This window comes from Macrobrachium nipponense, chromosome 19 (assembly GCF_015104395.2).
Source record: "Macrobrachium nipponense isolate FS-2020 chromosome 19, ASM1510439v2, whole genome shotgun sequence".
Taxonomy (NCBI): Eukaryota; Metazoa; Arthropoda; class Malacostraca; order Decapoda; family Palaemonidae; genus Macrobrachium; species Macrobrachium nipponense.
In genome coordinates, this window is record NC_061088.1 from 20,596,684 (window position 1) to 20,611,768 (window position 15,085).

Genomic DNA, 15,085 nt, shown 5'->3' on the forward strand with positions numbered 1-15,085 from the left:
CTTAGTGGAGGCAAGCCATTGAAGTCCCGGAACAGGAGATAAACTACTATGGAGGCAGCATTGAAAGCTCCAAGTCACAGATAACCACTTAGTGGAAGGAAGCATTGAAGTCCAGGAACAGGATAAAACTTACTTACTGGAAGGCAGCATTGAAGTCTCCAAGTCATAGATAATACTGGGTTGATTGGCAGAATGGAAGTTCTCAAGGAACAGAGGGATAACTAACAGTAATCGACAGGCATTCAAGTCCTCCAGGCACAGATAAAAGACTAGCGGAGGCAGCATTGAAGTATCCAGGAACAGAGATAACTACTGACTGGAGGCAGCATAAGTTCCAGGTCACAGATTAAAATACTAGTGGAGGCAAGCATTGAAGTCCCAGGAACAGAGATAACTACTTACTGGAGGCAGCATGAAGTCTCCAGGTCACAGATTACTACTTAGTGGAGCAGGCATTGAACATTGAAGTCTCCAGGAAACAGAGATAAGCTACTAATGGAGGGCAGCATCAGTCTCCAGGTCCACAGATAACTACTTAGTGGAGGCAGCATTGAAGTCTCCAGGAACAGAGATAACTACTTACTGGAGGCAGCATTCAAGTCTCCAGGTCACAGATAACTACTTAGTGGAGGCAGCATTGAAGTCTCCAGGAACAGAGATAACTACTTACTGGAGGCAGCATTGAAGTCTCCAGGTCACAGATAACTACTTAGTGGAGGCAGCATTGAAGTCTACAGGTCACAGATAACTCCTTAGTGGAGGCAGCATTGAAGTCTCCAGGAACAGAGATAACTACTTACTGGAGGCAGCATTGAAGTCTACAGGAACAGAGATAACTACTTAGTGGAGGCAGCATTGAAGTCTCCAGGTCACAGATAACTACTTAGTGGAGGCAGCATTCAAGTCTCCAGGTCACAGATAACTACTTAGTGGAGGCAGCATTGAAGTCTACAGGTCACAGATAATTACTTAGTGGAGGCAGCATTGAAGTCTCCAGGAACAGAGATAACTACTTAATGGAGGCAGCATTGAAGTCTCCAGGTCACAGATAACTACTTAGTGGAGGCAGCATTGAAGTCTCCAGGTCACAGATAACTACTTAGTGGAGGCAGCATTGAAGTCTCCAGGAACAGAGATAACTACTTACTGGAGGCAGCATTGAAGTCTCCAGGTCACAGATAACTACTTAGTGGAGGCAGCATTGAAGTCTCCAGGAACAGAGATAACTACTTACTGGAGGCAGCATTGAAGTCTCCAGGTCACAGATAACTACTTAGTGGAGGCAGCATTGAAGTCTCCAGGAACAGAGATAACTACTTACTGGAGGCAGCATTGAAGTCTCCAGGTCACAGATAACTACTTAGTGGAGGCAGCATTGAAGTCTCCAGGAACAGAGATAACTACTTACTGGAGGCAGCATTGAAGTCTCCAGGTCACAGATAACTACTTAGTAGGCAGCATTGAAGTCTCCAGGAACAGAGATAACTACTTAGTGGAGGCAGCATTGAAGTCTCCAGGTCACAGATAACTACTTAGTGGAGGCAGCATTGAAGTCTCCAGGTCACAGATAACTACTTAGTGGAGGCTGCATTGAAGTCTCCAGGAACAGAGATAACTACTTACTGGAGGCAGCATTCAAGTCTCCAGGTCACAGATAACTACTTAGTGGAGGCAGCATTGAAGTCTACAGGTCACAGATAACTACTTAGTGGAGGCAGCATTGAAGTCTCCAGGAACAGAGATAACTACTTACTGGAGGCAGCATTGAAGTCACCAGGTCACAGATAACTACTTAGTGGAGGCAGCATTGAAGTCACCAGGTCACCGGAGACTTCAATGCTGCCTCCATTAAGTAGTCATCTACATCCCTTATAAACATAAAATAGTTTGTAATGGATTTCATTGCTTCGAAAGGAAAATTAAGCTTGGTGAAATGCCAGTCAAATCAAATTTATCAGAAAATTAAATAAGTTAATCATTTGTAGAAACCTTTTGGCTACCACATCAAGGGCAACACTAAATTCTGTTAGAATTAAGTACTGCTGCTTTCTAATCATGACCAAACCAAAACCCCCTCCCAAAAAAATCAAGAACAAGAAACAAGATATTAGAATATCAAGGGTTGACCATTAAGCAAAGGCAAACAGAACTTATTAGGCTGCAGTTCGAGAGCTTTGTAAAAGAGGGGAAAGAATGGTCATATGTGACCTTGAAAATTTTAGATTACTTGATTTTTTTCCACACCTCATCTCGTGAGGAGTGACCTGGGAGGTTGCAGGGCTACCTGAGGATGGAGGGAGGGTGGGGCTGGAGGATCGGTAAGGGACCGGGGGTGGTGGGGGGGATGGGTTGGGGTGGCGGCTGGAGAATCAGTAATGCTGGTGGGGGAGCCGTTGGTTGAACGGACTCTCATTTAATATGATCCTAACGATAAGGAAAGCAAAAATCGACACTGATGCTCTAATCAGGGAAGGATCAAGGATAATACAAAGCTGCAATTACTGGAATCAGGAACAATGATTGTTAAACATGAAAAAGAATGAATAACAAATTATATTGGTGTAGCCAAATGAACTGCGTGTTCCCTTCAAGATTAGTTTGGTGCTCATTTTCACAAACAAAAAAAACTAATCAAATTCAGTTTCAATTATAATTTTATTAAACATAAAAATAAAATTAATGGACAAGGACGCAAGAATAGCAAAATGTATCTTGAATTAATTGAACTGACAAATCCAAGGGATTATAAATAGTCGACAAATTCGAGACTGAAGCGACAAGAAATCCAGTCACGAATCCCACGAGACGACTGAAATGAAAACTCGTATCGACAGCAAACTATTCCCTTTTATCCACTCTTGGGTTAGTATATAAGGACCATCAGGGTGGTTAAGGTGTGTTGTTACTCGGATGACTCGAGTTAAATACTGGCCAGAGAAATTTCCATCTAGGCTACTCTGGTGAGAAGTGGCTCGAATAAAAAACAAGTATGAGTGACAACACACTGGATACATTAGTTCCTTTATACATCTGGTGGTCTATAATTTTCCCCCAAAAGCCTTTCATATCGTAACCTGTCAATGCCTATCATAGTTGCCTTTATGAAATTATATATATAGGTCTTGGTATTTGCGGTTTATAATTTCAATACTTTACAAATAGATGGATTGTGCAAATCCAAAGCGTATTTCCATTCATATAACGTCTGAAATTGACACCTAATAATGATCTACAATGAACAAGAGTAGGATCCCAACCAGCGCCTGCACAGCCATACCTGAATGGAACAAAGGTTGACGATTATGGTTAATGAGGACTGAATATGATTTTTACCATTGCTATTTTTATTGCTCTGTTACTATACTATTTTTCTATTTGTTTAACAACGACTCAGTTCACTGGTAATGTGAACTATTATTCGTATATCATTAACATATTGTCTACAGTAGTGATTAGAAAATATGAACATTGACATCCAATAGCTCGACCATTCACATCCGTCGTTACAAGACAAACAGGCTTCATTGCTGTGTTACCAGACCATTATCATGAAACAGAAGGGGATGGGGTAAAGGAACACTTTGAGGCAACTGTACCATCCGGCAATATGAATCCATGGTCAAAAGAATTATTTCTAAAAAGCTTAACTAGATGTTGAGCATCCGCAAACACGTATAGTATCTGCTGTTGTCCATTGGATTAATAAAGAACCTTCCTCGTGGTAGCCTAAGGCGAAGTTGAGGTGACGTCACACGCTCTACCTGGCAGAAGCTTATTTTGGGTCAGCGCTGACAAGACCACCTATACTCTTTGGACCTTGAGTTACAATATTAACAAAATAGTAAATGAAAGAACAAAGCTTTTCAAAATAAAACTTAGCACAAATGATTAACAAAATCATTCGTCATTGCGGTGATACACAGCTAACTTGATGTAGAGGGAGGTAGGGTTTATAATGTTTAGGAATAATGAATGAATGATTTTAAGTTATCGTGCGTCGTGGTATTGTTGAGGAGAGAAGAAGAGACTGTAAAATCTTTACTATAATATGTACGTAAAAGCAGTACCAATTTACATAAAAAATGATATTTCACAATAAATTTAACATAATGATAAAACATGAAAACAAATGCAACACGGTAAAAAAAAGCTTGCTCGAGTCAGTGTTCGGTGCGTTGAGAGAGAGAGAAGGGAAAAAAAAAAACAAAAGGGAGAGAGATAGAGAGAGAGATTACCATTGACTTATTAGCTGATCTGGGATGATTATTCCCCCATTTCTTTCACTTACACTCGATCTGCCCAAATCACTTTTATTTTTTTTTACGGTAAAATACCAATCTAGTGATAATTGCTTTTTACGATTGTAAAAGTAGCTCAGCTCTGTGATAAACAAACTGGCGCCGCTTTCAGCTTCTGCATGCCTTCGATTGTTTGTTTAAACGGCTTCCTTGTGAAGTTATTTTATTTCTCTTTCCTTTTCTTGCATTCTTGACTGTTACTTAGTTGTTTGTAAAATCCTCATGTTTGTTTTAAAAGCCTGCCGTTTGCCAACAGTAAGTTGATGTATTGTGGCATAATTAATCTATTTCGTGCACTTAAGAATCAAGTGTAAACACGTTGATTACTCTCTCTCTCTCTCTCTCTCTCTCTCTCTCTCTCTCTCTCTCTCTCTCTCTCTCTCTCTCTCTCTCAGACACAATTGGACACACACACTATCAATTCCTTTAATATTATTATCTTTGTACCTAATATGAATAAAATGTATTTTGTTATCAACCTTTGCATACTGCAATCAATTCGGTTTGCTCAAGAGGGTTCCCATCTCTCCCTCCATCCCCCAGCCCGCCGGCACCATTTTTACCAAACAGTTCGTAAATCGTACAGGGAAAAAATAAAATTTAGAAAATTTTAATTCATATAACATACTGTTTCATTACTTTACACTCTTGATTTAACATTTGAACACATTAATAATAGAAAAAAATGTGAAAAGGGGGACTTTTTGGGTTGGCTGGAACGAATTATCCAGATTCCCTTTATTTCTTATGGGGATATTTGTTTCGTATTTCGAACAAATCGTACTTCGAACAGCCTTCTGGAACGGATTAAGTTCGAAATACGAGGTACTACTGTATATTTCCTAGATATAAGGATCCTGAAGTCTTTTATCATAGTTTGCCTCTAACCATTACCAAATATGTTCCTGTAAGGCTGTAACTGAACATAAAAGTAAAGGTATAAAGACAAGTAAATGGTTAGGTACTCTCTTAACTCATCCACCTTTTTAACAAGGTTCAATGGATGAACCAGATTGCACCAAGAATAATTAGTGTTTCATTCATTCCATGTTTTATCATGAGAGATGTGTATTTCTGGTGATAGAAGTTCACTCTAGACGTGGTTTGGAAGTTGTTGGTCCCATTGCTGAAAAACCACTGGTTCCATGCAACGTAAAAACACCATACAAACAAACAAATAATTCACGTTTTATCCATTATGGACCACCGTACTGTACACTACTAATGTTCCATGAGACTATCTGAATCATATCTTAGCTAGCTTGCCAGATTGCCTAATTCGTTAGCTGGTTTGTCAGATTCCAAGTCAGAACTACCAGACTAGTTTAGTTTTGTTGTAAGGCTCAGTCTCTAGTGGATTCATGTGACAATATTTATTGCTGACTTTATCCAAAACATAAACCTGCTCTTTGGTTAAGCAACCTTCCACTCAGTAGATATTTGGTTATGTGAAGCAGAAGTGTAGTTTATCTACATGAAATGAAAGTATTTAAGAAGTGTAAACCTCACTCATTACTGGTTACATTTACGTAAATTTTGTACTGCAAAGCTTTCATACTGAGTTGGGAGGGAGGTTGAGAGACCAAAGAGTATCCTCACTTAAGAGGGGTCTCTCTCTAGGGTTTAGATTTTTCCTTACTGACTATACACCACCTCTCCCACTGGAGAACAAAGAATGAGGAATCAGTTTACCTATATACATAAAACAAATATTTTTCCCAAATAATTTGGTTTCCTAACTCCTCATGAGTATATATGTATTTGTCTTTATTGAATAATTGCTCTTTCTGTAAGCTCCATTTATAAGGGCAGCATTAGTGGTACAGAAAAAAGCAGTGTTAATGGTAAGAATCAAGCTATTTCTTATTTATAGTTTTCACTTTATAAAGTATTGAGATATTTTTGTATTTTATACCTTGCCTTGTACTGTGCTTACATGGGATGCTCATTTTATTTTTAAATAGTACTGTAGTGATGCTCAAATCTGAGGAAACACGATTCTTTTTGTATCGTCCAGATTCTCCGAGTCAACATGACTGCCAAGTAGTGTTAAACTTTTATTTTTTTATTATTTCTAATGTCATACATGTTCAAAGATTCATGAATTCACAAAAACATCAAATGGGGACCATTTCAAATTTTATGGTTGCTTTGGAATCAATATTTGGCAATTTTTTTTTTCTTTTTATTTAACAATAGAACTGAGGTTTGATGATGACTTCGTTTTGGTCAAATGCATCAGCAATGAGTGAACGAAGGTTTTGAAAATGTTTCGTAAGTGTTTATTCTGAAATTTGGCTATACAGGACATTTTCTTAGTTTTGAAATATGTGACAGATTTCACTCTCATGGAACATATTATGGCCTTATTGAAAGTAATAGTCGTGTTTTCGCATTGTAATAGATAAATATGGAGCATGTTAGGTTGCCAGTTAGTGAATTTTGAATGAAATCCAATGTAGTCTTGTAGCATCAGTTATGACCATAGCTGTACGTAGTATGGTACATATCTTAAAAGCTCATACAGGTATGAGCAGGTACTATTTTGAAAATGATAAACGAGGATACCATTTTGTGGGAAGCTTTAGAAGCTTTAAAAGCTTTAATTAGCACTATAATTCAAGAACTTCAGTAAAATCTTGCCATTTTCAGTAAAATCTTGCCATTTTCTTTGATACAAGCACAATAACTGCAATAAATCACAAAAATAACTATTCTCAGTTTTTTATATTTTATGAATTTGCTTTCTCCTAATATCATTGTAAGGTAATGTAAATCACAAATGTGGAGAAACTAAAATTTATTGAAATCAAATTATTGTACATCAAAATAACATCAGATATGTTAGTTAACTGATTTCCATATAAAATTACAACATAATCAGTAGTAAGTTGGAATGACCTGTATGAAATAAATTAGACTAGAGATCTATCACATACTGGATGGGATACATTACAGTACGTATTTGGTATAATAACTTAATATGACACTACAGTATTAAAGTTACAATGGTTTCCATAAGAGTAACTACGTATTTGGCAATGTAAAACAGTGTCATACTTTTTGTATACTTTTATAAAATGAAAAAGAAAAAAAGGCAAGGTAATCTAATCTACTGTTGTAATTAGTTGTTAATCAAAATTTATAAATTTGCTTTATATAGTTGTACAAATTCCTTTACAACATTTTGTAACTTGAGGAAAGATCGTTCCACTTAAGTGAAACTATTGGACTAGTTTACTTATTATTTCTTGCAATACTGGAAGCATGTAGCCATTGAAAGCATATTTAACAAAAAAATGCAAAAGTAACAAAAAATTTGAATTTTGCATCTAAAACTTTGCTCTAACATTGAATACGTACATTAATATGGTATACTACAATTTGTTAACATTCTACTAATACTGTTTCTTTTAAAGAAAAGATCCTAATTGTTTTTAAACATGCTGATGCACTATGCTCTTTTTAAGCCAGCAATTAAGCATCTTGGGAAGAGTTCTCTTACCAAATGGAAAACCAGTGTTGCCACATTATTTCGTTGAAGCATGTTAGTAAAGTACAGTGGACCCCCCGTATTCGCGTTCTCCAGATTCGCGGATTTCTCTCGGGAACGTTTCCCTGCATCATTCGCGGAAAATTCGCGCATTCGCGGTATTTTTCTATGATAAATATCCACAAATTCCTGGTTTTTTTATGAATTTCATCATAAAATGCACTTTTTGTGATAAAACTATTAAAAAAACCATGTACGAAAATTTTTAGTGGGTTTTTCTTGAGTTTTAACTAACAAAATAGGCTGTTTTTAGCATTTTTAGAGGGGGGTTCCAAACATTCGCGGATTCTAACTATTCACGGAGGGGTCTGGTACGCATCCCCCCGAATACGGGGGGACCACTGTAGTACATAGTGAAAAAGGAATGAATTCGTACTTTAGAATTATACTTAATGGAGCATCGAGAGCAAATAAATCAGACATATCTTACAAACTTCATATACAATGGTTAAATAAGCAAAATATAACATGTTGGATAAGCCCTTGATCACCAATGTTAGTCAGGTTTATTCTGAATGCCCTACTTCATACTACGTACATGAATGAATGATGCTGCACTGATACTGGGTTTTTAACTTTTCCATCTTACATCAGTGTCTGAAGGAATTTTTGTGTATTTCCAGTAAATATTCTCTGTTGCATTTTAGTTTAACCATCAATGACCTACCTTCTGCAATGCATACTCTACATAAGTATCTTTCATGAAATTTCATTAATTTTGTCAGAGTTTTTAATGTTGTACTTAATGTATGGCAAAAAACTTTTATAGTTATGGAGTTCATTAATGGCCTTTGTTATTACTGTACTGTACTTCCTTTGCTTTTAACTCATTTTGTAATTTTACTTTAGACTTTTTCCTTTATAAGCATATTTAATGTTGCAATTATATTTCATAATCTTATGATTTAAGCACATTTAATTTTGCAACATTTTTCCTTTCAAAGTTTGTATCATTCAATTATTGTTCTCAAGCATTATTTATGAATATTATTTAAAACTTCCAGGTCTGTGTATTTGAATGACAAGGTATTTTACATTTCACTGAATCTTGCATCAGAGTAGCACGGCATACCGGCAATTCAAGAATACTTTGGTAAGAAGTACCGCACTTCACCAGAGATGCAAGTCACATGCTCTAAAATGACTTTTAGGATCTGTTCAAAAGGGGATTTCACTTCGTGCAGCAACATGGTAGATGATGGAAAAAAAAAAACAGAAGATGCAAGTAACATGGAAAGGATCAAATTTAAACTACTCCCTGGACAGACTTGCATAAGTAGTGATAACATTACATATGGCACAGGAAGACCCCAAATTGGTGGGCAGTGATATAGAGAATAAATAAGTATAGACCACATGTATGTGCATCTGAAACGTAGAAAGAAACTGCTCATAATAATTTCTAGGGCAAAGTATTGTTGTTAATTGAAATTCTGTTTCTTATATATTAATATTACAAAAGTTTAACCATACTGCTTTGCCTATAAAAATGTGCAGTCAATATCAGGTATGTCTAATCATTAGTGCAACTCTAAACTGTTTTTAATACTGTATTATGAGTGTTCCAGGGAATTTTGTACTTATGTTACTAATGTTATTCCCTAATATTTCAGAACTGTTTGTACTAATTCATTCTTGCTTGAGCTATTTATATTCAATCATTACACTTCCAGAATCTTACATTACTTAACTATAACCATCCCATCATAAAATATAAGAAGCATTGGACTGAAATTCTAGATAATATAAAGTTTTGGATATTTTTTTCCATATTTGTTACAGAGCTTAACAATGAAGCTCATATATGGAGTGTAACTTTTAAAACTGAAAATCTTTACTTATTGGGAGTAGCCTTGATATAGTATTTGTAGCCAGAATTTATTTATTTAAAATACATTTGTGTGCATCAATTTCTGCATTTGTCTTATTGTTTGTTAATAGTTTAATTATAAATTAGGTATGTGCTGCAAACAGAACACTGTGTTGTGCCTTTTTTTTTTTTTGTTAAAATGATCCGCAGTTGTATGTGCATATGTATTTTTGTAATTAAATAGGGGCTTTTGCATGTTTAACAGCTTGACTCTTCACCTGAGGAAGCATGTTGACAAAATTGTGAAAACTCTTATTGTTAGTGTAAGAAATGTACATATGCATATAAAGTGTGGATCTCATAACCATTATAAATACGTACTATTGTCAGAAAGTGCAATGCAAGAGTTAAATACACAGAACCCCAACATGATAATAAACACTTTCATAAGCCACCAAAAGAAAAAAGGATAAAATAACACCTAATTTGTCAGCTCATTTTCTTAATTTTGCATGGCCTGATTTGATACTTCAAACAAAATCAATGAGGAATAAATAGGCAAATGTAGTTAAGATTCAAGCTGAGATGAGCTAAAACCTAGCGGCACTGAAGTTCATCAATGTGCCTCTGAAGTCTAGTGACGGTGAGTTTTGCTTGCCTAAGTTCATGAATTAAATGAGCAGCAGGTGTATCCTCTGATACACTTTCTAATAGAGTAACTCTCTTAAAGAGTGACTCTTTATCTCTTAATAATGATTCTTCTCTGGCAGCAGCCTCTCGAACTACTTGTTTTACATGCGCAAGCAATCGAGATTTCTGTCTGACTTCCTCTTCTAAAGAAAGGATTCGAGATTCATACTCCAAAATGACAGCTGCACCACTCCTTCGTTTTGATGCCATGCTTTGATATTCACTTATTCTTCTTTCTTCGTCTTCCTCTTTTTGTTGCAAGTTTTTCCTAAGAGCAGCTACTTCTTCTAATGCACCTTTGAGTTTGGTTTCAAGCCTTTGTTTATCTTCCAGAGATTTTTTAAGCTGTCCTCTCAATTTCATTTCAGCATCATCCTCTTCATTTGCAATTCTTTTAGCCATAACAGGGCTAGTAGCCCTTGACATGGTTTCTCTTCTTGTTCTAGGTCTGTCGGGGGAGGGGCTACTATACATTTGCCTGAAAGATTTTCCTTGGGATCTACTTGTGTGGGCTGGGGATGACTCTTCTTGGACAACAGAACTATTTCCCAACTCCAATGGATTTAGAGTTTTCAGGCATACACCACACATCTTATCTGTAGATACTTTGTTAATGTTATTAAGTTTGAACTGTAGTGATAGTTTCTCTTTTTCAATTCTGCTCAACAGTTCTTGACTAGTTTCTAATTTTTTCTTATTTACTTCTAATGAGTCTTCAAGTTCTTTTACTCTTGCTTTTAGTTTGTCTATTACACCCTTTGATTTCTTCCTTTCCTCCCATCTCACTATTTGTTCTTGACTTCTGGCTCTGCGGTTCTCGCTGTCTTCTATTTCTTGAGTTGCATCCATTTTCTCAAGCTTTTCTTTCAAGCTTTTTATTGTTCTGATTATAGCTGCAGGAGACTTTCCTTCTAAATCTTCAAGTTTCTGCTTCATACTATTATTGTTTCTTTTTAGCTGAAGCATTTGTTTCTCAATCTTTAAATTCTGACTTTTAAGACTCTTGAGCTCTTGTTTCAGATCCTCTATTTCTTGATTGCTCTGTTCATTTTTTCTAGTAAAGGAGTTAAACTGTTCATTTAACTTGTAATCCAAATCAGCTTTTGCTTTAGAGACAGCTTCAAGTTCTGTTTTAAGAGACTCCACAACTCTGCTCATTGACTCGGCCACATCCTTCTCAACTTCTGAATCCTCCTGTATGTCATCTTTGGTAGTGCTATTTGACACTCTTTCCTTCATTTCTTGCACAGCAAAGCTCAGTTTTGCTACTTGTTTTTCTTTCTCAATTAGTTGATCACGTAACTTTTCTACCAGTGTGCGCAGAATTGCAGATGGTGTACGATTTGCAGACTCTTTCAGAAGAGTAATCTCTTTGCGGAGATCATCCCTCTCATTTCGAATGTTATTTATTTCTCCTGACAGTCTATCTACCTCTCGCTGATGTTGCTGAGCACGTACCTGACTTGATACTTCCATGTGCTCTTTCTCTTCTGAATATTCTCGCCGAGTGACAGTTAATTCACGTTCAAGTTGGGCAACTTTACCTTCCACAGCTAACTTTCCATTTCTTGTTTCTTCAAGCTGAACATCTAGCATTTTAACTGTGTCCTCTAAATTGTGAATCTGAGTAACTTGAGCTTCACTCAAAGCAGACATTCCTGGGTCACGAGTGGGGATGTTATTCAACTGTGACTGCAGCTCACGAACTTTTGCCATTGCTGCTTCTCTTTCCTTTGTTATGCGTAAAATCTCATCTTTGTTTTTAGAAATTATATTCTGATTTTCTGTATGAGACTTGGAAAGAAGGTCTTGGTAATGGCTGACAGCCTCTTGACTTAATGCAAGTCTCTCTTTCAAACCATTAATAATGATTGCAATACCTTCATCTTCAGGTAATGCAACTTCAGATGAACTACCAATTTTAGCCTCATCAGTAAACTGGGTTAGACTTTTAAGGTTACTTCCTTTGATCCTTAATTCGTTGATTACCTGGTCTCTCGCAATGACAGCAATATCCTTTTCCCTAAGCTCTTTCCTCATATCGTGGGCTTCATTTTTTAATAATTCAATTTCCTTTTCAAATTTCTCTAAAAGGACACTTTTATTTCTTAATGCATCCAAAGCTTTCTCCAGTTGCTTGGCTAAGGGTTGAGACTGATCTGGCAAGTCTTGTTGTTCCAGTGTTTTTAGTTCCAACACTGCTTTCTGGTGTCTAGACTCATGTTCTTCAAGAGCCCTATTCAGTTCTGCTTCACGTTCATCCCACACCAGCTGTTCATCCATCCAAGTCTTCTCCATATCGGACAACTGTGCTTGTAGCTCTCCTAAACGTTTATCTTTCCCCTCAATCCGAGTTGCATACAAAGATTTTTCTTCTTCAAGACTCTGAAGTTTTTCATCTAATTCAACATTTCGTAGTTTTGACTTCTTCTAGTTTACTACACCAGCTTGAAATTTGCTTTGTTACACTTTTTGATGTAAGAGCACTCTTTAACTCGTCAAGAGCTTCCTGTTTGACCTTCAACTGTCGCAGAGCAACTTTTGCTTCCATCTTATCATGTTGAGCACTCTGAAGGGCATTCAAAATTTTATTTCTTTCTTGTTTCAATGTTTCTAGGAGATCCACCAAGCGCTCCTGCTGTGAGAGGGGAACAGCACCTGCATACTGTTGCCTGTTAACAAAGAAGATACCATATACCAATAAGTGCTTCAAAGGAAAATTATTAAAGTTACCATCCTTTTACAAGCAAATATATACAATATTAATGTTAAATAGTGCATCAAAGGTAAATGATTTAAGTTACAAGCCTTTTACAAGCAATTCTTATGGCACTAACACAGTAAAGCAGCTTCCTTTATGAGAAGTACCATAAACATTTACATATGAAATACTGTAACAGATATCTAAATTAACAATTGTATATATATGGTTGAAAGTGACAAACCTTAAATCCCTGACTATGGTATAAAGCCTAATGGCACGACTCCTGCTTGAATCAGTTGCTGTTTCAAGGAGTCTTTCACGATCCCGTAATTGATGGCTCAACCGTATAATCTTCATGCCTTGCTTTTCATTTATAGCTTTTGTTTCCTCCAATTCTGATAATAACTCCAAATTTTTCACTCTCAGCAGAACAATATCTTGATGTAACTCTCCTGTGAAGGGTATGTATGGCATTAGCAATTAAATTTGTTTCGTCAAATAATCTGTATTTCTAGATATTAAATAATTTTGAAAATGTGTAAACATAAAACTTTAATACTGAAAATTTCTTACATTCTTCCACACAAACCAATTAATCATGCAGAGCCCTAATTAATAGACTGTTAATGTCCTAGGCTACACAATTGAAGAACCAAGTCTCAGAAGGCATTCTCATGGGGGTACTGTAGTAGTGGACATCAAGAAAGTAAAGCAAGATGTTTTTATTTGGTGAAATGTTTAATGGCAGCAAAAATCAACAAACCATTAAACGTAGATGGACGAACTACAAACCAGGGTGGGCTAAAAGCAGAAGGAAGCCTTTTGTGCTGCTAAAACTTGTCCCACTGTGAATAACAGTCCAGTCCAAGTAAGTACAACCCCATCCTTTTGCTCATAGAATCTCAATATAAAAAACTGGCACAAGCATTGTAACTGAAAACTAGGTACGTATGCTGTTTTCTCATGTACCTTGAAGATATGTGGGAAGTTTGCTATTACAGGAATAGATGCCAGATGCTTTAAGTGACCTAATGGTAAGGACTGGCAGTAATGGGTGATGGCTATGGATGCAACCTCTGAAAGCCTTGACTTCTGCCAAGACCTCACTCTATAACCGGAAGCTACCTGGACCATCATGGAACTTACAGTGCAGTTGCTTCAAGAATCTCCAGCAGTGGTAGGCTTCTGGGATGGTCCAGAAAAATTATGGTGCAATCAGTGCTAACTTGGTGTGCTTCGATGCCCTGACTTTGGCTAGCACCTGCCTGATCAAGCTGAACCGTGTGATGGCATAAATGTCTAGAATGTTCCAGGCATGTAGCAATAGTGTACAGTTTCCAGAACTCTGGGTCAGCCTGATCAAAGCCTGGAAACGTGGCATCGTGCTACATGCCTGCAGCAGCCTGAATGTTTGCATTTTCTCTGTTCAATTTGATCAGGCCAGTGCTAGCCAAGGTCAGGGCTTCCAATCATACTAAGACCTGAATAATGGTCATTTCTCTACAAAAGTAGCATCTGGAACAGCTGGAGTGAGTCCTTGAAATACTCCCATCCTTGGAAAATGTTCCACTGCTGTGGGACAATTAAGAACCTCTTCCTGAATTACATTTGTAGTATGGGCCACAAAAGCCAGTGGGCTTGGACTACTAAAGCTAGGAGTTGGGATGTTTGACCACAGGTGGATGCAACAGCAAATTTGTGAAAACATTGGCTGGCAGAGGTTGTACAGCTGGATACCCAATGAGCAGCAGCAGCAAAATCAGAGATAGCATGAAAGGCAAGCAAAGCATGTATACACATTTGGTGTAACGCATAGTACGTTTGGTACCTGTAAGCACAATAGATGAAGCAGGAGTATTATGCATATTTATCCCAACATCAAAAGTAGGCATCCCATGTAGCTAGCAAGGGAGACATCAATGGCCTAGCACAAAACTGAGGAAGCAGCATAAACATTTTTAAAATTACAGCAGGCAAAGCAAACAATACTGAAGCAGTTGGTAAAATTGAAGAAGCTATAGCAGTATTAG

The 15,085-nt window shown here is 37.0% G+C and overlaps 1 protein-coding gene across 1 annotated transcript in view; it reads right to left on the minus strand.

Moving 5' to 3' along the window:
- Positions 1-7,083: 7,083 nt before the first annotated feature.
- Positions 7,084-15,085, minus strand: part of LOC135214762 (centrosomal protein of 290 kDa-like) — a 58,997-nt gene continuing 50,995 nt past the window's right edge. Inside the window, 3 exon segments of the mRNA XM_064249120.1 lie at positions 7,084-12,775; positions 12,777-13,023; positions 13,297-13,507. Coding sequence (XP_064105190.1) covers positions 10,259-12,775; positions 12,777-13,023; positions 13,297-13,507 — 2,975 coding nt within the window. The 3' untranslated portion in view covers positions 7,084-10,258.